General features: G+C 43.8%; 2 protein-coding genes and 1 long non-coding RNA gene across 4 annotated transcripts; 2 read left to right on the top strand and 1 right to left on the bottom strand.

The window, feature by feature from the left end:
• The first annotated feature begins 1,497 nt into the window (after window positions 1-1,497).
• Window positions 1,498-3,054, top strand: LOC101166024 (hydroxycarboxylic acid receptor 2-like). 2 transcript variants are annotated; one of them, XM_023953270.2, is made up of 3 exons: window positions 1,498-1,585; window positions 1,652-2,210; window positions 2,449-3,054. In XM_023953270.2, exons 2-3 carry the CDS (start codon window positions 1,662-1,664, stop codon window positions 2,926-2,928), a joined length of 1,029 nt encoding a protein of 342 aa, XP_023809038.1. In that variant the 5' UTR covers window positions 1,498-1,585; window positions 1,652-1,661; the 3' UTR covers window positions 2,929-3,054. The 2 variants fall into 2 exon arrangements, with proteins under 2 accessions (XP_023809038.1, XP_023809039.1); XM_023953271.2 differs by having other exon boundaries at window positions 1,536-2,210.
• A 12,242-nt stretch (window positions 3,055-15,296) lies between these two features.
• LOC105357123 (uncharacterized) lies at window positions 15,297-15,674 on the bottom strand. The gene is made up of 2 exons (XR_911146.4): window positions 15,533-15,674; window positions 15,297-15,451 (listed from the first exon to the last, which is right to left on the bottom strand). It is a non-coding gene; the product is annotated as an uncharacterized LOC105357123 (long non-coding RNA).
• Window positions 15,675-18,050: 2,376 nt separating this feature from the next.
• LOC110013322 (hydroxycarboxylic acid receptor 2) lies at window positions 18,051-20,620 on the top strand. The gene is made up of 2 exons (XM_004083305.5): window positions 18,051-19,029; window positions 19,917-20,620. Exons 1-2 carry the CDS (start codon window positions 18,451-18,453, stop codon window positions 20,439-20,441), a joined length of 1,104 nt encoding a protein of 367 aa, XP_004083353.1. The 5' UTR covers window positions 18,051-18,450; the 3' UTR covers window positions 20,442-20,620.
• The last annotated feature ends 6,931 nt before the right edge of the window (window positions 20,621-27,551 follow it).

Below are 27,551 nucleotides of genomic sequence, written 5' to 3'. Positions count from 1 at the left end.
TTTTTAGCAGCATTTGATGGAAAAGCTGCAACTATTTTAAATGTTTGAATTAAAAGCTTCAGAATAAGCAGATAACACATCTGCTTCATGTCGGGGGGTGGGGCTCATCTCTGCCTACAGAGTGGAGGTGGAACGGCTGTCAACATGGTGTTCAACCAACAACCTCCTCCTCAACACATCAAAGAAATGATCATAGACCACAGGAGGAAGAATACGGACACACTGCCACTCTTCGTCAGTGGGGGCTGCGTGGAGAGGGGGGCAGACTCCCGCCTCCTGGGGGTCCACATGGGGGAGAGCCTGACCTGGAGTACGAATTCCTGAGGTTCAGGAAGAGTAACATCCCCCAAAGACTGCTGGTGACCTTCCACCGTACCACTGTGGAACGTGGACTAACATACATCCTTAATGCTCTGGTTTCTAACACATATGAAGCACTTTTTCTGTATAATTTTGAATAGTAAGTTGTTTTTAAGGCATGAATGTTGCACTGACCAGGAGGCACTTTTAATTTCATCTGTCTACGATTTGCATAAAAAACATTTACTGCACATGCTGTAACGTTAGCCTCACTAATGTAAAACATATTTGCAACAGCATCACGTTTCACACGGGTTCAAAAACGGCCACTTTTAAGGTAAGCTGAGCTCATCTAGCATGTTTTACGCTGCTTTGACGTCATGCTCCGCCTGCACACCAGACCCAGGATTTCCCTCAACAGCCTAAAGACTTCAGGGACCATGAACGTTCTTTAAATGTCCTCAGACTGAGAAGACTTCTGCACTCAAAAGAACCAATAGGCAGGGATTTGATGAGATTTGAGGTCAATCCAGATTTAACCTTTTATTTGTTCATAATGCAAACGTCCTCATATTTATTAAATAACAAACTGCATCCACTGCAGCCTGATAGACATTTCATTTGGTTGACTTTACCATCTTTCACCGTCAAGACAATTTTTGTAAGTCAAACTAAAAAAAACTGTGAACTTGAATCTTTTTATTTCAAATTCTGTGTGTTTTTAAACTAAATATGAGGTTATGAGGTCATGAAATGCCTCCTTCTAATAAAATAGTGCTGTAACTCATAACTGGTTATGTGAACCTTTGCAAACTTCACTTCAGGGTTTGTGGCGGCCGGTCTTTAGGGACAGGATGAGGACATTAACCTTAACAAGCTGGAAGGTGATGCTTGTGTTCCAACATCAAAGGTCATCCAGGTTTTTAATGTTTAAAGCAGCCCAGAATTGGGTTTTAGTTGTCAGCTAGGCATAAAATGTAACAAAAGATCAAAAGCAGGGTCCTGTTTACGTTCACACAGATGTCAGTCAAAAACAGTTTCCTACATTTGCATAACCAGATTCAATTGGTGGAGGGGTGGAAAAGCTGCTGGTGACTCAGCTCTTCAGGACAGGACAGGTGCAGCGGGGATAAGACCGAGCAGAGAGGAGCCGTCACTTCCAGACAGAACTTTACCAGAACCGGACTCTAATTTCTGGGTCTACAGGAGGATGTTGATGCTGAAAACGAGGTGAAACCAAAAGCGCTGAGGAAACTTGTCTGACTGGATTTCTACTTTTTTTAAGGTAAAACAAAAGAATCCGGACCGGCTTCTGGACGCGGTTTTGATGCTAAAATGTGTTTTTTATAAGGTCCCTGAAAATGGAAAACAACCTGAGTATCTCTGATGATCATCAGGATAAGGACTGCGACGCCACACACCAGGAAATCTACAAGTTCTTTGCAGGTGTGATGATCCTGATCTTCATCTTGGCTCTGCCTCTGAACGGATCTGTCCTCCACCTTTTCATATTCAAGCTCAAGTTCTGGAAATCAAACACCAACAACGTCTTCCTCTTCAACCTGGTGCTGGCCGACATGCTGCTGCTTTTCTGTCTGCCTATCAAGTCCTACAACTTCATAATGGGGGAGAGGAGGAGCGGGAACGATGTGACGTGCAAAGCAATGCTCTTCATGTTCCTTCTGAACCGGGGCGCCAGCATCGCCTTCCTCGCCGTCACCTCCATCGACCGCTACTTTAACGTGGTGCACCCTGGACGGAAGAACCTCCTGAGGGCGCTCAAGAGGTCTCCCCAGATTTCAGTCCTCATCTGGCTTTTGCTCCTCCCCCTCACTATTCCGCCCATGATGAAGACCTTTCAGTGCTGCAAAAGCCTGAAGAATCACGGTGAAAATGGCACCACAACGAAGGTAAAGTCCTAAATGTGTGACGGCAAATTGACTCAGAAAACTGTAATTAAAAGAAAGATAGACGCAGCAGTTGTCCCAAGTCCGGGTAAATGCAGGGGGTAGTATGGGGAATAAACATGTCAAACCAAAGACTAATCGACCATTAGAGACAGCATTTTAAACTGATCAGTTGTGGCTGACTGCAGTGGACAGTTAGAGACAGAGGACCAAAGACTCACCAAAATGTTTGTCCTTTCAGGACGTGGTGGACAGCCTCACCGAGGTGGTCTTCTTCACCCAGATCCTCATCCCTTTCTCCATCCTGGTCTACTGCACCGCCCGCATCGTGAACCGGCTCAGGAGAAAGACGGTTGGGGACAGGACCAAGCTGAAGAGAGCCGTGATCCTGGTGACCACCGTCATGGTGGTCTTCTCCCTCTGCTTCCTGCCCTGCACCATCGCCCGGATGATTCTGCTGATAGTTCGGGTCCAGGACATGAGCCAGCAGATCCAGGACCAAGCAGATGTGGTCTTTGACGGCCTCCTGGTCCTGTCCTACATGGACTGTCTGCTGGATCCGCTGGTCTACTGCTTCTCCAGCACCAAGTTCAAGGCTCTGTACCTCTCCACGTATTTCCCGTTTTTAGTCCAAACGGCAGTGAGGCGAGCAGACGGCTCCATGAGAAAATCAGCTCAACCTTTATCCTGCAAAAGGGATTCAGTGGTGCTGGACAGCTGATCTTCAGACGGACCTTCAGGTGGAAACTTCAGGAGGGATGGAAACCTGGACCTCTCCAGCGCTGATGATAAGTTCTGCAGGACTCTGAGGGACCTTTAGATAAAGTCGGATGAGTGTTGACGTGTTCTGACGACCCAACCCTTATGGACAGGAAATAACCATAACTACACATCCATCAGATGTCCAACCATCAGAAGGAATGGACAGGTCTATGCTGCTGATTCTGCTCAGGTCACTGTTCCTCATCAACATGTCCCCATGTTGGTCATCGGAGGCTGTTTCTGGACATCCTTCTTTATTTATAGACAAACACAGGAGCGTTCTGATGGGGCGGCGTGCCGCTTCACCGTGGAAATGTCTCTGCTGAGAAACCCAACGCAGGACAGGAAAAATGTGTGTTTTCATGGGATATCTGTAAACCAGTCTAACATTTTTGGATGTGAATCTTCTTGACATGTCTGTTACTAAACAGAAGTCAGATTGTTTGATATATAATGTGATTTAATTGATGTTTACTGGAAGTAACAGTAGATTAAAGTACATGGAAGAAATGCTATTTGATAGAAGAGAAAACCCAAGTGTGACAAAAGTTGTGGGTTAAATGAAGAACAAAGTTCAATGTTGATAGTTACTAATACTAAGGTGTGGTACTACACACCTAAGTGTGTAAAATTAGTTCTCTGCATTTGACCCCTCCCCTGCGGAAGCGGTGAGCTGCAGACACAGCCACGCTCAGGAACCATTTGGTGGATTTACCCCCCACCCCATTCCAACCCCTTAAGGCCACTGGGCTGGAATAGAATAGAATAGAATAGAATAGAATAGAATAACCCATGGTATAAACTTATGACTAAAAATGTTAAACAACACATAAAAAGAGAAAAGTTCTGATAAAAATTCAACTGGACCAGATTTTGGGTTTGCCTCTCACCTGAGCAGCTTCTTCAGTTCAGAGTTAAACTTTTCACTTTTTCATGACCTGGATGATTATCCAGTAACTAAAAACAAGAAATTAAAACCAATTTGTTCGTTTGTCGTTTGAAAAAAACAGGATACCAATCAATATGTGTTGAAATTGTTAAAACCAGAAGAAATAATAATAAATATGAAGAAAACATCCACCATAAGTGTCATAAAGACGAGGTCCAGGCTTCACGTTTCCTTGACATGTTTTAAATGTTTGCAGCAGTCGGATAAAAACTGTTCTGGAGTCTTTTTGTCCTTACTTTGCTTGACCTGTAGTAGATCCATCAGGGAGGTCCGAGATGTGAAGCGTCTCTGATGATCCCCCCCCCCCCCCCCCCCCCCCCCCCGGTGAGGCAGCAGGAGCTGGGGAGGGTGTCCAGGGTGGGGAGAGGACGTGTGGATGGCGTCCTTTTCTAAACAGGAGGTGCCAACAGTTTGAAAATCAATCATGAAGGAGAAACTAATATTTGCGGTTGGTGCCCGGCCAGAATTCTGACACCAAGTCTTTCGATTGTCGGAAAAAGCTGTGAAAGAAAAAGCCTGGAGGGGGATTCACCGGATTTACACCGCTTTGACATTTCACAGCGAGGCTCTTCCATCTGCCAGGACCTGCGCAGGTACCAGGTAGTGTGAACACGGCATGAACACGCATCACATGGCCAGTGTGAACGCAGCATTAGGCAGAAACGCTTACGTACACACACTTTCTTTCTATGAAAATGTGATTTCAAATACATTCATTCACAAAAACAGATGATCAACAGGATGATCCCGTTAGCTAAACTGAACTTATCCCAAAAATCCAAAGGTGGATGCTGGCGAAGCTCCTGAACTCCAGACACCACAGATGGGCTTTCACTGCCCGTGAAGGCCCGTTTAACCTGAGACACCTGTTTACCTCAGACACCTGTGCACCAAACTCACAGAGTTATTTTCCTCAGGTCAGTCTGACACTTTATCATGGAAACCTCCCAAAATTCTCCTCATCTTTTTCCTTCACTCTGCTGTTTCTTTGCTGATAAAACACAACAAAAAGCAGCAAAGTCAGCTTTTATGACCAAATAAAGCTCCATGTGTTTTAATCTTTACTAATCTGACTTTTGCTTAGATTTTTGACAAAAACCCATCGTCAGCTGCAGTTGTAGTACCCTGAACAACCACTGGGTGGAAATGTGAGCTTCCTGAAGAAAACGTTTCATCTCAATGCCTTCTTCTCTGCAGAAACATGCCTGTCTTATCTGCACGCCTCCATTTGTGCGTGTCACACATGCGCGCACACGCATGACGCGGCGACACATTTAGTGCTTTAGTGTCCAACAGAGTTTGTTTGCACAGGCTTATGTGACACTGCAATAAACATCTCCTTTACAGCACTTCAGGTCTGAGGACGTTTTCAGGACTGTTCAGAGGAACTGCATGACAGATCTACGCTGAGAAGGTTCTGCAGAACATGGTGTTCTGTCCCGATCAGGACGGAAGAGGGTGGAGCAGCATGAAGCCCCTGAAGCTGAAAAACACACCTGGATGATTTCAAACGAGTGGCAGCACACGACGAACGAAAATGAAGAACAAATGAAGACGAGGAAGAAGATGAAGTCGTTTAGACAGAGAGGCTGTTCAAAGTTATCCATTTGGGGTCCACAAACACGATTTCACGTCTAGTGGAATTTACAAGCCTCTGCAGTGGAATGTAGGTCAATGAGGCTGAAGGATGAGTCACGGCTGGAACAGGTTTAACAAGACGAGGCATATATCAAAATACAGAGACGGTATAAGCTTTCCAACAGCCTTTTAGAGGCTCCTAGGAGAGAATAGAATCTACTTTAAAAGTATTTTTCAAAACAGAAAACAATTAACTTTTAGTTTTATGGAGACAATACCGGCTGGTTAGACGGTAACAGAGCCGTATTTATGAAATGAAGGACAAATGCAGGAGACTGGAGATGAAGGAACTTCATACACCAACAAAAACCCAAAAAACTGATTTAAAACATAACAAACTAAAACCAAACAGGTTCGGTTGCTGTGGAAAGCTCTGAGGGCTACAGCCAAAAGAAAAAAACAAAGCCAAACAGACTCTGCTCTTAAATACCTAAAGAATTAAGATCCATGATGGGCTGTAAATCAATTCATATCATCATTTGTGGTTGCTGATCCAATTCCTAGTCCATATTGATTCATTCTAAACGATCCAATTGGATCCGGTCCTCTGACCTAAAGTGGATCCAGATCCTCTTCATCCAAACTTCCAGACAGAAATTCCTGCTACTGATCAGTTTTCCAGATTCTTGGATTTCTTCCAGATCATCAAGTTAAATGAAATCTGTGTCCAAACCAACAAGTAAACTAGAATGAATGTCAAATCCATTCACATGGTAGTTTCCTAAAGTTCACCACTGTTGTTTTTCCACATCCAAAGAATCCAAAGGGAACATTCTTAGAACATTCTAGACCCTGGATGGTCACATGACTTTATTCAAAGGACTGGAATGATGGACTGATCCATGTTCATGACATCACACGTGTGTTGTCCGCTGTGATTGGTCGGTTTTACCTTACAGTCATATAAACCCACCATACTTCAATCCAGATGTATTTTCCAACATTGATTATCTATTTATCTTATTATGAAATGATTTTTTAATAGTTTAGGTCGATTGATTATGCCTCAGACAGATGGATCTGGTTCAACCCTAGGAACAGAAATCGATTGATCAATAATGGGTTGATCTTTAGACCCCTTGTGTCTAACCTAAACCTACCTGGACATGAAAGAGGAGAAAAAAAAATGGCGGGGATGGACTCCTGCAGCCCCGTGACGCCGAAGGGGACAAAACGGAAGAAGATGATGAGAAAAAGGAAAAACATGGAAGAAGTCAAACAAAACAAAAAGTAAAAAAAACGAAACCATCTGAACCGTTAAGGATTCCTAGGAACTATCAAACTGTTTTTCACTTTAACCGAACAGAGACTTATTACTGTTTGTCTGTCCATGTATGATTGAAGCTGCTGCGTCCTCTGTGCAGTCAGGAGACGTTCAGCTCTGCTAATTTGTGCAGACTTTGTCTTTTGAAGTGAAAGCGGCTGTCATTTTGTCTGCTCTTCATCCATAAAGTACGACGGCCAGATGTCTGAATCTGAAACCAACAGGCAGGAACCTGTCCAGATTTGCTCCTGAAACTCCTCCCTCTGAGAGTTTGAATCCCGTCAGAAGATGTCCAGCCCCTTCATTTGGAGGAAAACCTCACCAAAAACATGGGAGGAGGCTGAGCTTGTCAGGTTTGCTAAAACTATGACGACCTATTTCTAACTAACTCCAGTGGCTTTTGTTTGGTAACAAAAGGCTTTTCAGGATTGCAGGATCCCCCTCTCCAGATTGACAGTTAAGGCTTAGCAAGCGTGCGTCTGGCGGCGATGCAGGGACTGACGCCGTTTCATGAGAGCTCAGCCACAGAGACAGTGTTGTGAAACGGACTTGTCGAGTCATGACAAGCAGTTTGTTAGGCAACTGTAAAGTAACACAAGTACACGTTGATGTCTTTCCTGTTACAATGACACATTAGTGTAGTTTGTGAACAAGTTACTAAAAATGAAACCACTGAGATGGAAATGAATGAATGAAATGGTGAGTTAGGACAGGACCCCCCCCCCATCAGGCCATCCTCCTCACCGGAACCAAGAAGACATAAAATGATTGATCGACTTAATAAATGAATCAATTTCTATTCCTACAATACAACCAGATCGGTCTGTCTGAGGGAAGTTAATCCAGATGATTTATAGAAAAATGGATCAGTCCATCATTCCAGTCCTTTGAATAAAGTCATGTGACCATCCAGTGTCTAGAATGTTCCCTTTGGATTCTCTGGATGTGGAAAAACAACAGTGGGCTGAACTGAGCGGTCTATGACCTTGACACTTCCTTCAGGTCACCTGCGTGACCCATACAGGTGTGACCATTTTTCACCCACAGACAGCCCGGATCCATCCGTATGGGCGGCTGGGACTCAGGCTGGTTTCCCAACTAGCAGCCTTGAAAATGTCTTCACTGACATTCTCTGAAAGTGTCCAGGAAGAGGCCATAAACTCCTGCAGGGATCCAACCGACTCATTTTATAGGCCATAATGATGGTTTCTGCAATCCAGCCTGACAGTTGTTGCTTTGTGAGAGGTTTTTCCCTGTGTGGGGGGGGGGCATGACACTAAGAACTGTTCTGTACAGACATGAACAGAGCTTGAACTGGGCAGAATGCAGAAGCCGGAGCTTTAAGGTTCCAGAAGACAATCTGAAACAGCTGGGAGGAAAAGCTTGGGTAAAAATGCACGGTTAGCTTCCAGCTCAAGAATCCTTCCTGGAAAATTGTAACTTGTGCAAACATTTAGCAGAAACATCAATGGAAAAGCACCTGAAGCTTGGACCGCCTGCAGAGGCTCCAAAGGCGAGGGCGTCTTCACGCCAAGCAGCAATGGACAACCAGAGGGAGATGCACTGCAGAAACACAACATCTCCCCAAATGTTTTTGTCCAGTTTCTAGTCCGAATATCTTATTAAACTTGATAGAAGAGAAAACTAACTGCCTAATAACTTTGCAGTTGGTGTATGTTGAGTCATTTGATCTTAAAAGCATCTTAAATTGAAAAGATTCCTCAAATAAAACAATTTTTTTTTCCGTTTCATTTTTATGCAGGAGTTTTATTTGTGAATGGTGAATTGTGTCATTTCAAGAAACACACTTGATTTAGAAAAAGATGACTCATTATATACTACAAATGTTTTGACAGAAGTCTGAATGTTATTATATCCATTTTTAAGACTTTTTTTTCTTAAATTGTGTCTTTCTTGTTGCACTTTTAAGAATTAAGGAACATTGGACTGTTGTAGTACTTAAAATAGAATATATTGGGGGAAAGTGTATAAATATATCTTTTTTAAAGGTCTAAAACTCCTTTTAGAGCAATAAACTGATTTCAAGACATAATATTTCTAAATACCATAGCGATTAACTTAAATATGAGTTTTCATAGCTTCTTTCAAGATTTAATTTTGTCTACAAAAGGCAGAACATAACACATTTTTTCCAATTAAAACAAAGAAAAACATTTTGTATTCTGGTGTTCGACTGATGAGCAGAATGTCGCCCGAGGCTTTGATGTGAGGAGAAAGTCCCTCCCTGTGTAGACAACACCCTCTGTCTGCCAGTCCAGGTAGGGACGGCGTGATGAAAGCTTCTGGGGACACGCCCACAATCCCTGCTCCTCCCCTCAAACGTCTCCTTCCCTGCATGGATCTCCAGAACATCCATGATCTGATCTGATGGATTCAATGATCCATCCTGAGAGAGATCCATCCACAGAGAAGCTCAGCATCTCCAGCTCTGCTACGTTATGTAGCTGTAATGTGACTGAAGACTGACGAAGGCCGATTTCAGGAAGTCCGCTTCAAACTGAAGTCAGCAAAGGAGCACGTGGGGGGGGGGGGGGTCCTAAAACCACAAAAAAGTCTTCTGAGCTCTACTCTTTTCCTGCTTTTCCCTCTCTTGTCTCTTTGCTTCTCCTCCAGCTTGATCCTCCAGCTCCTTCCGTTTAAAAGCATCTGATGCGGTCGCTGTCAGATCTTTGATGCCACCGTTTCATTTGAAATTCCAGAATAGATCAGAAGTGTGGGCCTGGGACGGATCAGGACCAAAGCAGTTCAGAAAATGGATGGAACATCATTAATCAGGTCTGAGAGTCCCAGTCAGGGGTAACGTTTAGGGATGCAGACGCTGTCCATCCTTATTAAGGACTAAAATTCTGTTTGCCCCAACAAAACACTTTAACCATGTCTGAGCAGAACGGGCCTTCTTCTGGGTTCAGATCCAACAATGATTGTGTTTGCAGGCAAGCGTTCATTGCAGACCAAACCCATGCAGTAGTTGGGTCTGCATTTATCCGCTTGTCCTAAACTGTGATATGGTAACAGGCGCCTGAACCGCAGACGGAGCAGATTATGGGTTTGCTGGTGAAGCAGTTTCTCTGCTGCGACTGGATGTTATCTGATGACCAAAAGAAGACTTTTGTGTTTCCTCTCAATCTATACATTTCCTTCCTGGTTTCAGAAAACTGTAATTTCAACGTGTTTTCATGTTGAACAGGCGTTTTCTCTGTTTGCTTCCATGCAGTTGCTCTAATAGCAGAGGATCGGTGCTTTCATCGTGGAAGTCCTCCGTGTAATTATCTGGAGCAGCTGATTCTAACATGTTTTCTTCGGTCTACCGGCTGTTTTGTAAGGTCTGATCCCTGAATCCGTGGATCTTCCCGGCCCCACGCCGACGGTCTGACAGCTGATTCAGAGAGGATCAGATGCTCTCCACTCATTTCCCTGTTTTTATCATTTGTGAGGCCTTCTCGTTCGCTGTGGTTTGTTTGTTCCTAAAGTAACCAGTGGTGCCCTACATTTCAGAAAACTTGATCCTTTTGCCAAAAGCTGAGTGTCCATCTAGAGTCCGTTACCGCCAGCCGTGGCGGCAGGTCTGAACTTCCAGGGAATGTTGACGAAGCTCCTCCTCATGGAGCTCAGATGGCTTTTTCATTGTGTCCTTCAAGAAAAGCAGTTAAAGACGGCTTGTTTTAGAGTAAAGTGGGAAAAAATGAACATTTTAATTCAAACTGGAAGGAGAGATGTTACTTTGAATGTTTTCTGTTTAATTCTTGTTCTGTTCAAATCCAACAACAAACAAATCTGGGCTTCCGGATCAAATGTACCACTGTTTTGTTTTTTACATTATCTGAAGAAAAAGCAAATGAACCTTAAAGACCCACAGATGAAAACGGCGTTTTTGGTGTTTTTAACACGTTCTTGGAGCATTTTCCAGATGGACGACGTTTCCGAAGAAAATTAGGATTAAAACTGCATTTTTGATTCAAATCGTTGTCACATGGGAGCAGACGAAATAATTATGTTTGAAAAAGATTGTATTTGTGACGTAGAAAATCCGCTGGGCGGGGCCACAAGCTCCCTGCTCCGCCCCTTTCTGGTCATCTGTCAGATGGACTGATCCATGAACATCTTTCTGGAATCTGGATCAGAACTGGGTGGCTGGATAGCTCCGACTTGCTGCCATTTTGTTGGACTGTTAATGTTAGCTTGGAGGTGTGAGGAACGGTAAGCGAGCGGGAGAGATAGATGTCGGGAAGGGGGGGCTGGTTTACTCCACGGCAACAGTCCCCTCTATAAAACAGAAGGGACTCCTGCCACTCTGCAAAAACAGCGTTTTTGGGGTTTTGGCTGTAAATGGCATCAGCATCATGAAGAGACCTCTGCAGACGCTCAGAGAATAGATGATTGGAGTGCGACTTCACCAGATGCAGGACACTGAAGCACACAGGAGATGCAGCTGAAGAGTCGTGGAGGACAGGAAGATCTCTGTGGCATCGCCAGCGCCGCCTGCGGTGGAATCCATGGGAACTGAGCTGAACTCCAGAGGTGTTGAAGGTCCACTGGCGTTCTTTGACTTTCTGTGACAAAAGTCCGTTGTTCCAACTTTCTTCTGATCTTTTTCCAGCTTGGGTTTATTTATGGTCTTGGCCCTGGAAGTAAAAAAAAAATCCTGTTTTTGTTTCATCTCAGGCTGGAGATCAGATTTCCACGTTGGAGCCTGAAAGCAGCCCTGAGGTCAAAGTCTTTCTGAAGACTAACAATAACTTCCTCGTTTCAAACTCTTGACTCCTGGGGGGTGGGAATGTTCAGATGTTTTTTAAACGGAATTAATCTGCAGCTCGAGGATGTTTAGTCATGTTGTTTTGTGTATTTGTCTTTAGACTTTATGGTTTATGACAGATTAGGACTCTTTCCTGGAGCGTCTTCATCCCTCTTTAGGATTTTCCATCAGCGGCTGTTGCAGGGAGACGATGGACTAGTCCTCAGTCTTCAGTTCTTCTTGAATCTCCTCTTTGTCTGCTGTTAAAAAGGCTACACTGATCCCTTGTAGAAACTTATCTTGGATGCTTGTTGTAGTTGCCATGGAGACTAGTAGAGTTAACCCTTGTGCTATCTTAGGCACTTTAACGTGGGGAGTTGGGTCATCTAGACCCACTAGACAGTGCTCTGAACCTTTTTTCTTCAATGATTTGTGATCTTCACTGGTGTCCATGGATTACATGAAATCTTTCCACCTTTATCCACCTTTGTCATGGTAGGGAGAACACGTCAATGGAAGGGGGGGGGGGTCATCTGGACCCCATAGGATAACACAAGGGTTAAAGAGAGTCAATGATAGGCCTAAACTCCTCTTTTCTTTTCAGAAATTCATTGTGGATAGTTTTTACTGAAATAAAAATTATTAATTTTAAAATGAAAATGTTTTTAAAGGATTGGATGAGTCGTCTAATTACATTTATGTTGATGCTTATCAATAGTTTTATATATCAAACAAAAAAATCTGCATTTTTTTCTGTTTTCCTGAATTAAAAACAGCAATTTTGATGAGAAAATAGAGAATAAAATGAGCTGAACTGGGTAAATAACAGGACACAAATGACAAATAGAAGACGTGAGTTCCTCTGCGGTGGAATCCCTCCTCAGGGATCCACCTCTCCTCAAGCTGGATGTTCCTCCATGTCAGAAGGAGCCAGGACTTAACCCTCCACTGGCAGAAAATAGACTCTCCGTCTTCAATAACAAGGGCAGAGGGCCTCTATTATCAGATGATCCCTAACTTAACCCTTGTGCTATCAAAGATGACCCCCCCCTTCCATTGAGGTGTTCTCCCTACCATGACAAAGGTGGATAAAGGTGGAAAGATTTCATGTAATCCATGGACACCAGTGAAGATCACAAATCATTGAAGAAAAAAGGTTCAGAGCACTGTCTAGTGGGTCTAGATGACCCAACTCCCAATGGTAAAGTGCCTAGGATAGCACAAGGGTTAAGGGGCTTAAATCAGCAGATTTCTACTGATTTTTTAAACCAATCTCACTAAACGTCACAACAAATCTTATTCAATTGCCTGACCAAAAGTGGATCCAGATCCTCTGTCCTAAAGTGGATCCAGATCCTCTTGATCCAAACTTCCAGCAGTGAGACTCAGACAGAAATTCCTGCTCCTGAACAGTTTTCCAGATTCTTGGATTTCTTCCAGATCATCAAGTTAAATGAAATCTGTGTCCAAACCAACCAGTAAACTAGAATGAATGTCAAATCCATTCACATGTTAGTTTCCTAAAGTTCACCACTGTTGTTTTTCCACATCCAAAGAATCCAAAGCGAACATTCATATATGGTGTTGAGAAAACATAGACAGAAAGCTCCCTGGAGGAACGATGATCTAGTCAGGGCACAGAAACAACAGTGCCGCAGAGCTGAGCGAAAGTGGCGCAAGTCAAAACTCCAGGTTCATTATGAAATGTATAAGGGGGAGTTGTACGCTTACAACCAGATCTTATGCAGAACAAGGGAAAGGTACTTCTCTGAAATCATTGGAAGTTGCAGCAGCAACTCTCGTGTCCTGTTCACAACAATAAACAGATTAACTAACCCTCCAACCCAGCTACCAATAGAACTGGTTTGCACACCTAAATGTAATGAGTTTGCTGTATTTTTCAATGACAAGGTTCAGGGCATTAAAAAAGCCATCAACTCCACAACACATATAACTATCCAACGGCCACCTACTCACTCTAAGCTGACTCACTTTGTACCTGTCACTGACCAAACTGTCCAAGAGACCATCACCCGTCTGAGCTCGTCTACATGCTGCCTTGATGTGTTACCCACTAGATTTCTAAAGTCTGTCCTGAACAGTGTGTTGCCATCAATTACTCAAATAGTTAACATGTCTCTTCAATCTGGAATATTTCCAGAGGCCTTAAAAACTGCTGTCATTAAACCTCTCCTGAAGAAAAGCGGTCTTGATCCCACTGTACTGAATAATTACAGACCTATCTCTAATCTGCCATTTTTAGGAAAAGTCCTTGAAAAAGTTGTCTACCAACAGCTCACTGATTTTCTCTTATTAAACAATTCATTTGATGTTTTCCAGTCAGGTTTTAGACCTCATCATAGCACAGAAACTGCTCTTATCAAGGTAACCAATGACATCCGCCTGAACACTGATGATGGCAAAGTCTCTGTCTTGATCCTACTAGACCTGAGCGCTGCCTTTGATACTGTTGATCATGGAATCCTTTTGCTCAGACTCCAAGACTGGGTTGGCATCTCTGGATCTGCCCTAAGTTGGCTCAAGTCTTATCTGGAAGACAGGAAATATTTTGTTGAAATTGGGAGTTGTGTCTCAGACTACATGGCCTTGACTTGTGGTGTGCCCCAGGGATCGATCCTGGGACCCCTTCTGTTCAACCTCTACATGCTGCCACTAGGGCAGTTAATACGCAGTAATAACATATCTTATCACAACTATGCAGATGATACTCAGATCTATGTGTCACTGACAACAGGTGAATATGGGCCGGTGGATTCACTCAGCCACTGCCTCCAACAGATCAGTGCGTGGATGCAGAACAACTTTCTCCAGCTAAACTCAGACAAGACCGAAGTTATTATTTTTGGCCCACAGAAACAAAGAGAAAGTCTCAGCAGCTACCTTCATTCTCTGTCTCTTAAACCCTCAAATCAAGTCAGAAACCTAGGGGTAATCATGGACTCTGACCTGAACTTTAACAGCCATATCAAGTCAGTAACATCAGCGGCATTTTACCATCTGAAAAACATTGCCAAAATCAAAAACATAGTGTCAAAGCCAGACCTGGAGATACTTATTCATGCATTTGTCTCCAGCAGGTTAGACTACTGTAACGGCCTGCTCACCGGCCTCTCCAAACGAGCTGTAAAACAGCTTCAGTACATCCAGAATGCTGCTGCTGGAGTCCTGACCAAAACCAGGAAGTATGATCACATTAGTCCTGTGCTCAGGTCTTTGCACTGGCTCCCTGTACCTCAAAGAATAGACTTCAAAGCAGCTCTGCTTGTGTACAAGTCTCTCCATGGCCGAGCACCAAAGTACATCTCTGACATGTTAGTGCCATATGAACCATCTCGTACTCTGAGGACCTCAGGGGCCGGCCTCCTGTTGATTCCCAGAGTCAGAACTAAACAAGGGGAATCAGCGTTTCAATATTCTGCAGCTAAAATCTGGAACAGCCTCCCTGAAGGCGTAAGACAGGCCTCTTCTGTGTTCATGTTCAAATCTAGACTTAAAACATTTCTGTTTAGCCGTGTATATGACTGAAAGGTCCTATCTGCACTTTTCTTTCCTTTCCTTCCTTTATTTTTAAATCAGTTTTTTTTTTCTTTTCTTTTAAAGTAAATTTTATGTTGATTATTTCTATGATGTATTTGTCATGGTTTGTCAAAAGTTCAGAGTGACCCAGATGCTGTAACCCAGAAGGAGACTAGGACAATAAGATGAGTTAAGAAGTCTTTATATAGAAAGGTGAGTCTTAGGCTTCTTTCCAACAGGGGCGCAGCAGCTGGCTGGAGGAGAGCAGCAGCAGGATTCCTGACGAGGGACAGCGTGGAACCAGGGGACAGCGACCAGGTGAGATCCAGAGTAGATTATTCCTGAGTCAGAGACGATAGGGGCAATTAGTAACATGAAGCTTGGTAAACAGGACAAGAACTTGAGCAAGTCAGACTAAGCACCGTGGGAGGAAAACGAACTGGCGTCGAGTGGAGGTCCAGGAACTCCTTAAGAGGCCATGGCGGTGATGAGGGTAAGTGGAGACAGCTGGTCGCGTCCGGAGCAGAGCAGGCAGGGGAGGGGGAGAGCAGCTGGCAGAGGCACCATGTCAGTATTGTGATTTTAATGCATTTTTCTGTTTTGTGAAGCACCTTGAATTACTTTGTGTATGAATTGTGCTATACAAATAAACTTGCCTTGCCATTCTTAGAACATTCTAGACCCTGGATGGTCACATGACTTTATTCAAAGGACTGGAATGATGGACTGATCCGTGTTCATGACATCACACGTGTGTTGTTGCTGTGATTGGTCTGTTTTACATACAGTCAAACAAACCTACTGTATCTTGTAAATTGACTAAAAAACCTTGTTTAATTTACGAGATTTTTTCTCGTAAAATGAGAAAACAACTCCTAAATTGACTCTTTTTTTGGTGGCCCTAAAACTCTGTCGTAGTTCCAACCTGTAGAGACCAAAACCGTTTCAATCAATTATCATCTTTATTTATGTATTTTGACAAAAAAAAAGTTCTGACACCAGGAAAATTATTACAAAATAAGCAAATTAGTTTAAAGATAAGATCACCCCTCCCCCATTCCACAGACCCACCCCCATATAATCTAAGTCCATCCCTACTCTTACCTCTCTGTAAATTTTCATTTCCTAATGTTTCTTTGTGCGTAAGAAAATATTGGACTGAACCAATTGAAAGGCATCAATGCTTCGTGAAGCTTCATCTGCCCATCACTGATTTCTGGAGTTTAAACTTTTTTCCCCGAACTGCATCCAGAAAACCGCTGGAGTATACTTCAGCCGATTGACAGGAGGCATTCATGGGCACTCGGAAATCTGACAATTAGCAGGGAAACAACCCTCCTTTCCTCTTTGTCCAAACTGTAGCTGAAGAGACCACCGCGCATGAAAGAAACAATCTTTTCTTGTCATCTAGTGGAAGAAACATGTAAAGATTGATTAAAGCTCAAGAATATGTCTATTTTATCTATTTATTTAGCACATGAATAGCATCATCACAATTAAACAGCAGATAAAACTGGATCCTTTACATTAAATAAATCAGGAAAGCATGCAGGGAGGTGGAAGAAGCCATGAAGGCTTGAGGCCACCTCCTGATAAGCAAAAGATAATGGATTAAAGAAAAAAGACAAATAAATAAAAATGATACTAACTAAAAATATAAGTTTTTGAAAACTTCACTGAGTCAGACATGAAGTACACCAGCGTCTGTTGAGGGGGAGGATGAAGTGTTGGACAGGAACAGCACAGCTTTATTCGCTCTGTACTTCCCTCTTGCTGCAATAAAGAAAGTTTATATTGGATGAAATAAAGTCCTTTGTGTGTGTGTGGGTGTGTGTGTGTGTGTGTGTGTGTGTGCGAGGGCAAACCCTTGGCAAAAAGTAGTCTATTTAAGTACAAGTACACGTCTGTACTAAAAGTGAGGCGGTATATTTAATTCACTTTTTCTATACAATAATACAATTTCAAATGTTCCAATTTAGTCAGAAGTATTCAGTTACTTTACTTTCTGCACTACATGCATGTGGTCAATATAGTAGACTTGCTGTGTACTCAGGTGTTGAAATAAAATTCAGGTGTACTACGTTCCTGAAGATGAGAAAGGTTAGAATCTGCAGAGACGTCAGGGCGTCACGCCGCCGTCCACCACCGACTTCTCTGTGGAGCCAGAAAATGGCCCAGTTTGTGGGCCTTTAACTCGGGTTAATCTTTAACCCGGTTGTGAGTCGTTGCACATCATGAGGTCCAGTTGATTTTAAAACGAGCTTTTAAAACGCTGCTGGTCTTAATGTCTTTCCGGTGAGTGAATTCCCATTCATGATCTGTTTGGTTCATTGGAATGACTGTTGGGTTTGGGTTTGGTTGAGGGACCCTCGGCCGTCAGGGTCCATAAAAGTGGATCCAGGATTATTTCATTTGCACAGAAATAAAAATGAGGATTTTTCTAATCATGGGAAGGAAAGGTTTGACATTCCTGCAGTTGTGTCTGAAAGTGGTCACATTCTTGAGCCGTTTCCAGCACATCCCTCGAGAGTCTGAGTTGCAGAGCTGTGTGGACTTGTTTTCAGGCAGGGAAGGTGTTTAAGGCATGCACCCCCCCATCTCATTCCTTAAAGTAAAGTTCTTCCCTCTGGATTCAGCATTCCTCACAGCTTTGGCTCATTTTTCCTTAAATAGTAGAAAGCCCTGACAGAAGCTCTGAGTCCGCCTCCCCACGCGTCTGTCACCAATTCCCAAAGATCCACATCTGCGAACTCTGAAGAGCGTTCCTGAAATATCCCATTGCAGCATTTTGGGATCTGCTGGGATGTGGAGGATACTCCCCCGACGGGGTTGGGAACCCGTGGAACAGAGCAGCCTGGGAGCTGGTTCCTGCATGTTCTCACACGCCACCTTCCATACGGCGTTCACGCTGGAAGTTGGTTTCCGAGCGTCTGGCAGTGTTTTATTATGCTGGCGTAGTAAAGTGGGCTAGGTACCGGTTCTAGTGCTCGGTGGGCCGGTCCAGCGGTGGAAAAGTAACTGGTGACTCACCTCCTCAGGGAAATGGGAGGTGCTACAAGCAGCAGCAGCAGCAGCTCACTGAGGGCATTTATTTGTCTGAAACTCTCAGAGAGCTGCTCTGAATGCTACAGTGGCTCCCAAAGAACAGGAACCTAACCTGGAAAAGCTGGAAATCCAACACTCCGATGCAGGAGCTGAGAAGAGGAATAATAAAGAAACTTTAAGGAAGCAGAAGGAACTTGCTGGTCTGGATTTCTTGACTTTGTTAGGAGCGTCAGGTTTGCCTCTCCCTGCTGCTGGGGCAGATTTTCCTTCTGTTTTTAAGGCCCTGCCTGCTAAAATGACTGCCAGAACACCAACAGGCAATGCTTCCTTCTTTCAGCTCATTGAGGAATGCGATGTCACACATTTGGGATTGTACAAGTTTTTTGCAGGTGTGATGATCCTGATCTTCATCTTGGCTCTGCCTCTGAACGGATCTGTCCTCCACCTTTTCATATTCAAGCTCAAGTTCTGGAAATCAAACACCAACAACGTCTTCCTCTTCAACCTGGTGCTGGCCGACATGCTGCTGCTTTTCTGTCTGCCTATCAAGTCCTACAACTTCATAATGGGGGAGAGGAGGAGCGGGAACGATGTGACGTGCAAAGCCATGCTCTTCATGCTGTTTTTGAACCGCGGCGCCAGCATCGCCTTCCTCGCCGTCATTTCCATCAACCGCTACTTTAACGTGGTGCACCCTGGACGGAAAACGATCCTGAAGTCGCTGAAGAAATCCCCCCAGATATCGTTTATCATCTGGATGATCCTTTTCCTTTTCACCATTCCCACTATGATGAAGAACTTTGAGTGCTGCAACAACTTTGCAAACCCTGAAGAGAACGGCACGAACACAAGCAAAGAGGATGCGTTGGTTCGGGTAAGCTTCCCGTTGGTTTTGGCAGCGATACAGAGTTTTGGGAAATGTTTGAGTTCTGAATGATTCACCAGGTGGACAGAAAGCAGGTTTTATGACGCTCCACATTTGTCACCAAAAGGTTGAATGTATGGCAACACGCCAGCGGTGACATCAAACAGCAGCGTGGTTCTCATTGAAGCAACATCTGTCTTACGTCAGAGGAAACTGCAGCTGGAATGGAGACATTTGTCAGATTTGGGACTTTTACAAAAGCTTTTTTTCCAGTTTTTGAAAGGTTCAAACGAGTAATCATTTCTTTAAGTTTCTATCTCTCAAACAATCTTCAGTCAAACATGTTTTAGTTTCTATGAGGATGGATCTAAACCATTCTGAGTCCAGATCTTGGTTGGTAGAGGTGCAAAGACAGAAAACATGCAGGAGTCCAGGACACCAGCGCAGACATGCATGGACGTCCAGGCATGTTGAAACCTGTCAGACTCGACGGGGTTGCGGTCGATGAGTCCACGCTAGAACGTTCTCTGTTTTAGTCGACTTTAGGATATGCTAAACGGCGTATCCTTGTACAGTGCTTTTCTACCTTCCTTGAAGGCCCAAAGCGCTTTACCGTCACAGTCACATTCACCCAGAAACACACGTTCACACACTGATGGCGACTCCACTGCCAAACACTGGCGCCAGATGTAAACTGTGACAGACAACAGTGTCAGAGGAGAAACGCTAGAAAACACAAGAAGAAGTTAGAACTTACTGCAGAAGATCCTGACATTGGTGGTTCCAACATCTGCTCAGAAATCTGTTCACGCTGTTTTAAAAAAAGTCAGAGATATGTAAAAACTTATTGTTGGTGATTTTTTACATCTGTAATTTTATCCACATCCTGGTTTCAGGACCCAGAGGATTTCTTGAGAGAGATCATCTTCTTCACCCAGATCCTCATCCCTTTCTCCATCCTGGTCTACTGCACCGCCCGCATCGTGAACCGGCTCAGGAGAAAGACGGTTGGGGACAGGACCAAGCTGAAGAGAGCCGTGATCCTGGTGACCACCGTCATGGTGGTCTTCTCCCTCTGCTTCCTGCCCTGCACCATCGCCCGGATGATTCTGCTGATAGTTCGGGTCCAGGACATGAACGAGCAGATCCAGGACAAAGCGACGGCGGTCTTTGACGGCCTCCTGGTCCTGTCCTACATGGACTGTCTGCTGGATCCACTGGTCTACTGCTTCTCCAGCACCAAGTTCAAGGCTCTGTACCTCTCCACGTATTTCCCGTTTTTAGTGAAAGGTTCTCCAAAGATTGAAAGTTCTACAGGAAATGCGACACAGCCGACACACAACCGGCTGATTAGAGACGCTGCAGCTGGTCTCCCTCAGAAACCATCAGAATCCCCTCAAGCCGGCAGAACCAACAATTAAAGAAACATTACAAACTGTTTTGTTTTGTCTTTAAACCTTTGTACAAATGTAAAAGTTTATTTCAGCTTCTGTTTGTTTTATGTGTCGCATGAAATAATGTGAAATAATGTGTGTTCGACACTAAGAGAAACAGAGTTTTTAGTGCTGTTAAAGTTTTAAAATAAATTATCATAAAATAATTATTCCATCTTGAGATGAATACAAAAAAGTCTCCTGCCGTGATTCCACAGCCTCACTGCAGCTTTTTGACCCTGTGGGCTTGCCATACTCCCTCCAGCGCTCTTTGCTCTCACCTGGTCTGAGCAGGTAGGCGTTGTCCTCCCTGGACAAACAGAGTAACAAGCAGCGGCAGGACATCAGCGGCTCTGCTCTGTCGTCTGTGAGTGAACCCCAGCGGGAGACAGGCTCTGATAGATGGAGGAGCAGACCGTCTGTGGTCAGGAGGAGCAAGAGCAGGAGGAACAAACTCTGACTGCAGATAAAAGGTCCTGGGACGTCCCATGAAGCACGGCGGACATGTGAAGATGATGATGGCGTTTTGGGTCCACACTCCTCTGGACGCCATGGACACAAACAGATCAGGGTCACACATGCATCTACCCAGAGAAGACAAAGAAAAGCCCACAGAGGTGGTCAGAGGTGGAGTGGTAGGCCAGAAATACGTCATGGAATCGAACATAAATGGAAAATATGGAGCCAAAACGATCTGACTGACTGCAAGTCTGCAGGCTCCTAAAGGGAGCCGAAAGCTAATACACTGATTAACGGCTAATCAAGTAATTAATTAAACAATAATCAAGTGATAAATTAATTGCTAATAAACTGATTAAGTAACAGCTAATGAACTGATTATTAACAGCTGATGATGTAATTAAAAAAGCGAATCAAGTGATTAATCAAGTGATAAGATCCTCTGATCATGTCACTCATGTCTTCATCCAAACAACAATTTGCTGAACTTTGTGCTTCGTCACTTTGGTCCTCAGCCTGATCCTGAGTCAGATGGAGGTGTTCAAGTCAATTCAAGTTAATTTAATTCAAGTCATTTCAATTAAAAAATAGTCGTCTCAATGGGCTTCATGCTGGTAATTGTGTAATAAACATGAATCATAAAGAACATGAAGTTATAGAATTCAATAAGTAATGGCTCAACTAAACTAAACTAAGCTAAGCTAAGCTAAACTAAACTAAGCTAAGCTAAACTAAACTAAGCTAAGTTAAGCTAAGCTAAGCTAAACTAAGCTAAGCTAACCAAAGCTAAACTAAACTAAGCTAAGCTAACCAAAGCTAAGCTAAACTAAACTAAACTAAGCTAAGCTAAGCTAAGCTAAGCTAAGCTAAGCTAAGCTAAACTAAACTAAGCTAAGCTAAACTAAACTAAACTAAACTAAGATAAGCTAAACTAAGCCAAGCTAAGATAAGATAAGCTAATATAAGCTAAGCTTAACTAAACTAAACTAAGCTAAGCTAAGCTAAGCTAAGATAAACCAAACTAAACTAAACTAAACTAAACTGGACATCTCTGCCCTTAGACCCCCCTTCTCTGTAAGGAAAAACTCCTAAAAAAATGGATTCCGGAAAAAACGAAGAAACCTCAGGGGTGAAGGAGGGATCCTCCCCCAGGACGGACAGGTGATGGACCAGAACTCTTAGAGAAGAATTAACTTATCTAAATCTACAACTACATATATAAAGTCCAGCAGACGAGCTTCATCCAGCCGTGGTTGTGGGGACAGTCAGGGGCGCGAGTCGAGCCAGAGACAGGAACCACATCCAGGTGTAGGAGCAGGAGCAGAGACGAGGTACTCGGTCAGGAACTGGAGCACGGATGAGCCAACAGGAGTCTGGAAGGAAAGAGGAACAAAAGAGACGCAGAGAACTAAATGACAACTAAATAATCAAGAACTGAGGAGAGTAGAAGTAGATGAGTAGAGGACAGAACCCCAGTGCTCCATACTTTCCCAGCTTCAAACTTCTAGCAACCTGACAACAACTAATTGTGATTAAGTGTAATTCGAACGTGTTAATAGTAAGATGCATGCACTATGGTACTGATAGCAGATGGTGAGAATAATCACAACAATAGAAAATCTACATTTTTAGGTTATAAATATTTCTACAATATTAATCTAAGTCATCCTGACCCGGGTCATGAAACCATCTCCCTCTGCAAAGAAATATGTATAATGGATGATCATTATAGTTATAAATATAATGTAACTATGAGGTGAGGTAGGGGGCCATAAGTGAAATAATCTCTGATTACTAGCTAGTCTGACAATAATCTTGTCCAAAGAGGAATGCACGGATGTCATGAAGGAGAGAGGGGCGTCAACTCCTTTCTGCCTTTAGGTCCGCCTAGTGGGGAAAGTGAGATTCTGATCAGGATGGTGCGGGACGTGACACCTTTGAGAGGAAACTGGATGATGCATCACTCATCCATTTCAAACCACATCAAGCTACTTTTGGGAAATGACTAAACATTGAAGACAAACAACAGACAGGAAATGATAAGGATCTGGCTTAGAGGGAGCGAGGTGACTAAGTCTGGACAGGTGGACTGAAACGGATTTCTTCGTTAGGGATGGAACAGGGGGATTTTTTTCTTTCCATTTTCAAAAACTCCCCAGAGGGCGAGGCTGTGTGGAGGTGGTGGAGGGGGGGCTCACTAGATATTGCTGCCCCCCCTCCTACAGAGGTGTCCTACAGTTCATTATCATATGGAGCAGAAATAAGTAAATATTAAAGTTTCTTTATTTTGTGGTAAACAACAAAGACAGCAGAAGAAAACACTCCCCAAAAGTTTCTATTATTTATGTATTAGTAGCTCCACGCTCCCCAAACCCCTTATTCCGTCTCATGCCCCCCTCCCTTGATGCCCCTAAAACCCTGACAGCAGTTGAATGATGGAACCCAGGTCTGACGAGCGTCTCTGTCAGTCAAACCAGAAGAACTTATCCATTCATAATTGGTTTTGTTTCATCGTGTTTAACATTGTCTCCTTTGTTTTGCCAAAGGTTTATTATATCGGACTGAGTTGGGTTCTTTGGCTCCACTAATGTCCAGAGTTCAGTGAACGCACCACGCAGAGACGCCCGTCAGACCTGGGTTCTGTCAATCAATGCGAGACGTTTATGTTTAATGTCCTGTACAGCTTTCACCAACAGCTCTCTGCGGCAGAAACGCTCCCCAAAAGTTATTTTTTGATTTATAATTGGAGCTGTGTTTGTTTTTTCTCAAACTAAATGGATACATTTTTAGCAGAGGTCACCAAATGTCACAGAAGACCTTTGCAGATGTCCGTCTTCCTCTGCTTTTGATCCTAAATCCAAAGGAGGGATTGAAACCAGAAGTGAAACCTGCATCTGCTCCCAGAATACTTTGCAGTTGTCCAGTGCACGCTGGTGCAAACGCAGCCTCTGGGCCAGGAGAGGTGTGCATTACATGGGACGGGTGTGAACCGTAGGTAAATGAGAAACCCCCCCCCCCTCCATTAGAGTGGACCATTAGTGCTGTGGGTTTGAATCCATCTGGCCATCTATTATTCATGGACCGTCCACAGGAAGTCCTGGAGCCTGAAGAAGGTACAGGCAGCTCTGAGATACCGGAAAACCTCACCTCTACCCCCCATGTGGGTAGAGCGCTCAGTGAACCCGCAGTGGGAAAATGATCATGCAGACTTTTTTAGACCAATGAGCCAGCAGTTTGTGAAACATTTCCTGGTTTGATACCAAACCCTGATGCTAATTCACATATGAATAAAATGAACAGAGTTTGACAAAAACCTTCAGGTTGATGTTGATGGTTTGGAAACATGAAAACCCCTCACTGGTCTATCTGTGACCAAACCAAACAGGGAGGGGGCTGGTTGAAAGACCAGCAAACGAAAAGGCCATTTGACATTTCCATATATGGGCATGGGAAGTTCCATGGCGCCAAAAACCAAAGTTCATGTGGAGGAAGAGAAATCCACACAGACTGTTATAAATATGTGGCTGCCATAGATGCCTACCGCCCACAGTGGCTTCATCATGCAAATGAAACCTGGATGCGGGGAGGGGGGGGGGGTCTTTATATATCCCAGCAACCTCTGCTGATCACACGAACAGGTGTGTTCAACCAATGACAAGCAGACGGAGCTCCGGTGAAGGGCAAACCAGTGATTTCCAACCTTGTTTGGTGCTAAAAAAGACACCAGAACAGTCAAGAAAAGGAAACTTGAGAAGAAACGGCAGTTTTCTCATCAAAGAGTCTTGAAGGAGAACCAAATAAACCAAAGAAATGTTTGAGGAAGCCGCTTGGATGAGTGGTGGAACCCTAGAAAAAAAATGTTTTCCTTTGTTGAAAGTGAGAAACTCCCAATAGAAGTAGTAGAATTTGTCTTCTCACTACAGTTCTGGCACTCAATCTTAGAATTAGGTATTTAGGTATTTTGCTCCGGTAATTGGAAATATTTTGTGTTCAAATAATACAGCAAAAAAAAAAGAGTTTTCTGCATTTCTACTGAATAAAACTTTTCCGTCTCTATAAATCAAGAATCTTTGAAACAAAACAAACTCACCATCCACAAACCAAAGTTCTGCTTCAAATTATTAGGTTAAAAAAGCTTCAAAAAAATCTTTAATTTAAGACATTTTGAGAATCGACAAGGTATTAGAGATTTCCTGAGTTACTTTTGTTTTCTATTAGGTGTAATTAGATCTTTAAACTAATCCGAGTCAACCTCAAGAACCTGGACCACAGAAAATTGTATTTTAACGAGCTATCGTGTTTCTGTCTACTCAAAGTGAAACCAGAGCTGATGGAAAGACAAATGTAAAAGATAGAAATGCATCATTTCCCACAGCATGCTGGTGGAAAAACACCCTTCATCTTCTGATCTGCTGTCAAATGTTTCCAGTGGTCTTTTAATTAGGATTTTGCTGTTTTTAGACAAAATCACAAAACCCAGTCGCTTTCTAGGACATAGTTTCTGCAGAGCAGCAGGATTTCCTGCTAGCTTACAGCCCCTCACACCCCCAACCCATTACTGGATCCATCCATCCGTCCGGTTCTGATCCAGATTCCAGCTCAGACCAGGAAAACAGAGACGTTCATGGATCTGTTAGTCTGCAGGTGGAGGATCAGAATAGCAGGGAGCTTGTGGCTTGCCGTAGTTTTTCCAACAGCATCTGATTCACAACAATCTGAATAAAAAAATTCTCAGAAGCGAGTTTACTCTGAATTTTCTTTATCTTTGTCCTCCATCTTGGCATAAAAATGTTAAAGAACATGTTAAAAACAGCAGAAACTGGATTTTCATTGGAGCGTTTTTAGTTTGTTGGGGAATAAACTCAGGCCGACAGCTCAGCAGCTTTTCTACACGGCAGTGACTTGGAGTGCTGAAAACATGAAGTTCAGGCCTCCCCCCAGCCCTCTGCGTGTCGCGCTGCGAGTGCCCGCCTTGGCCCAAAGGCTGTGTGAAAACAGAGATCACACGAGCAGAAACCACAAATACAGATTGGGTTTTCAAATACCACAACCTGCACAGACATGCAACGTATGTGGGAGGAAACGCAAGCTGTGTCTGAACCACGGCAGCAGAAATCACCCAGTTTGGACTGAAGAAGTCCAGCAGGTGAAGCTGCGTGTCCACAGCACCTGCAGAAGATGCCGTGTCTTTTTTAAAAGCAGAAGCATTGCAGCAATAACCGCGGCGTGCTACAACACACTCCCTCATGGCTCACAGTGCACGCCGAGACGTGACATTGTGCAGAAGCGACTTCTTTCTTTTTTGCAGAAGCCTGTCCTGTGTCAGGGTGGAGGAAGCAGATGAATGACAGGAATGACCGTGTCTAATGCTTTGCTGCTTTGCTGCTGTGGTTTGGTAACGACGGCTGCAGAGATCAGAAACATTCATGTAATGTTTGACCTGAACGGAAGCGTCTGTTGCAGAGTGATTTTCCTCTTCAATCAGTAACCTCGCCGCTTCACTGAGGCTTCAAGGCGTTCTGAAGGAACAACTGGGATTTCTGTAAATGTTTATCAGCAACTGAGTTCCTCTCAGGACAAACTGTTCCAGAGATTCACACAAAAGTGGACAAAAGGTTGTGCGACGTTTGTGTCAAATCTACATTTACAAGATCGTTGAAAATCCTCAGCAGACGACTTAAGCTGCTCAACCAGGCGGTTCCTTTCAGCCTCTTTCCTTCCGTGAAAATCTAATTGCATCCACTACAAGTCCCTGCTGGCCTTCTCTAACAGAAATTCACAGTGTTCATGTAGAAACCATCTATGTTCCACAAAGATCCTCCTTTTTTCCACTTCATACAAACTCTGCGCCAATAGACGAGTATAATTTCACTTTTGGTTTTCAGAGCCATCCTAACCCTAACTCCTGTGTACGTTGGTGACCTTTAACCCCCTACTCTTTGGCCCCGATCCCCGAGGTCTTCAAAGCAAAATCTTTTTTAAAAATCCCCAAAAGCCGCCATAAACCCAGAGGAGAGCTCGCCTGGCGCTCCTCATCTTTGGAGGTCGACTCCGTTTGGTGTTTTACCGTTCAGGAGTGTCAGTTTATCTATGTCTGTCTTTTATTGTACTTTACTTTGTTTTTACTGTCTTTACTTTGTGAAATGTTGGCTGGTTGTAACTCTTTCTTCCACAGACATAAACATTTCCTCACTTAAAGAGATTTTTCTATCCTTGTCTTAAAAGCTTGAGAAAATAGAAGCTGTGCACTGAGGAGAGGTTTAGGAGCATCAGGAACCATCGCTGACCACATGAGGAAAAGAGGCGGAAAAATCCACTCTGAGGTCTTCTCAAAGCCACTTCCACCCTTTCAGCTGAGGAGGCGGAGCCTCCCCCGTCCCTCCAGTCCTTTTTGAATGTGTTAATAGGATTTTGAAATAACAAAAACAAGTTCTTCTGAGGGCTTTCCTTCATGACTCTTTGGTTCTGGAAAAACATACACATGGATGACATCATCATTACTGCGGAGTCTCACAGAAGCACCACTGCCCTCCTCAGTCTGCCCTGTTCCCCCATCTTCTGCCCCGGGCGGCTACCGGCGTGACAGAACAAGGATGATGACAGAACCTGGAGCACACAAACAACCACCTGAGGAATTTC

This window comes from Oryzias latipes, chromosome 24, assembly GCF_053564925.1.
Source record: "Oryzias latipes strain Hd-rR chromosome 24, Olatipes_Hd-rR_3.1".
Lineage (NCBI taxonomy): Eukaryota > Metazoa > Chordata > Actinopteri > Beloniformes > Adrianichthyidae > Oryzias > Oryzias latipes.
The sequence above is the reverse complement of the archived record's forward strand: the minus strand, read 5'-3'. Positions and strand labels throughout refer to the sequence as shown.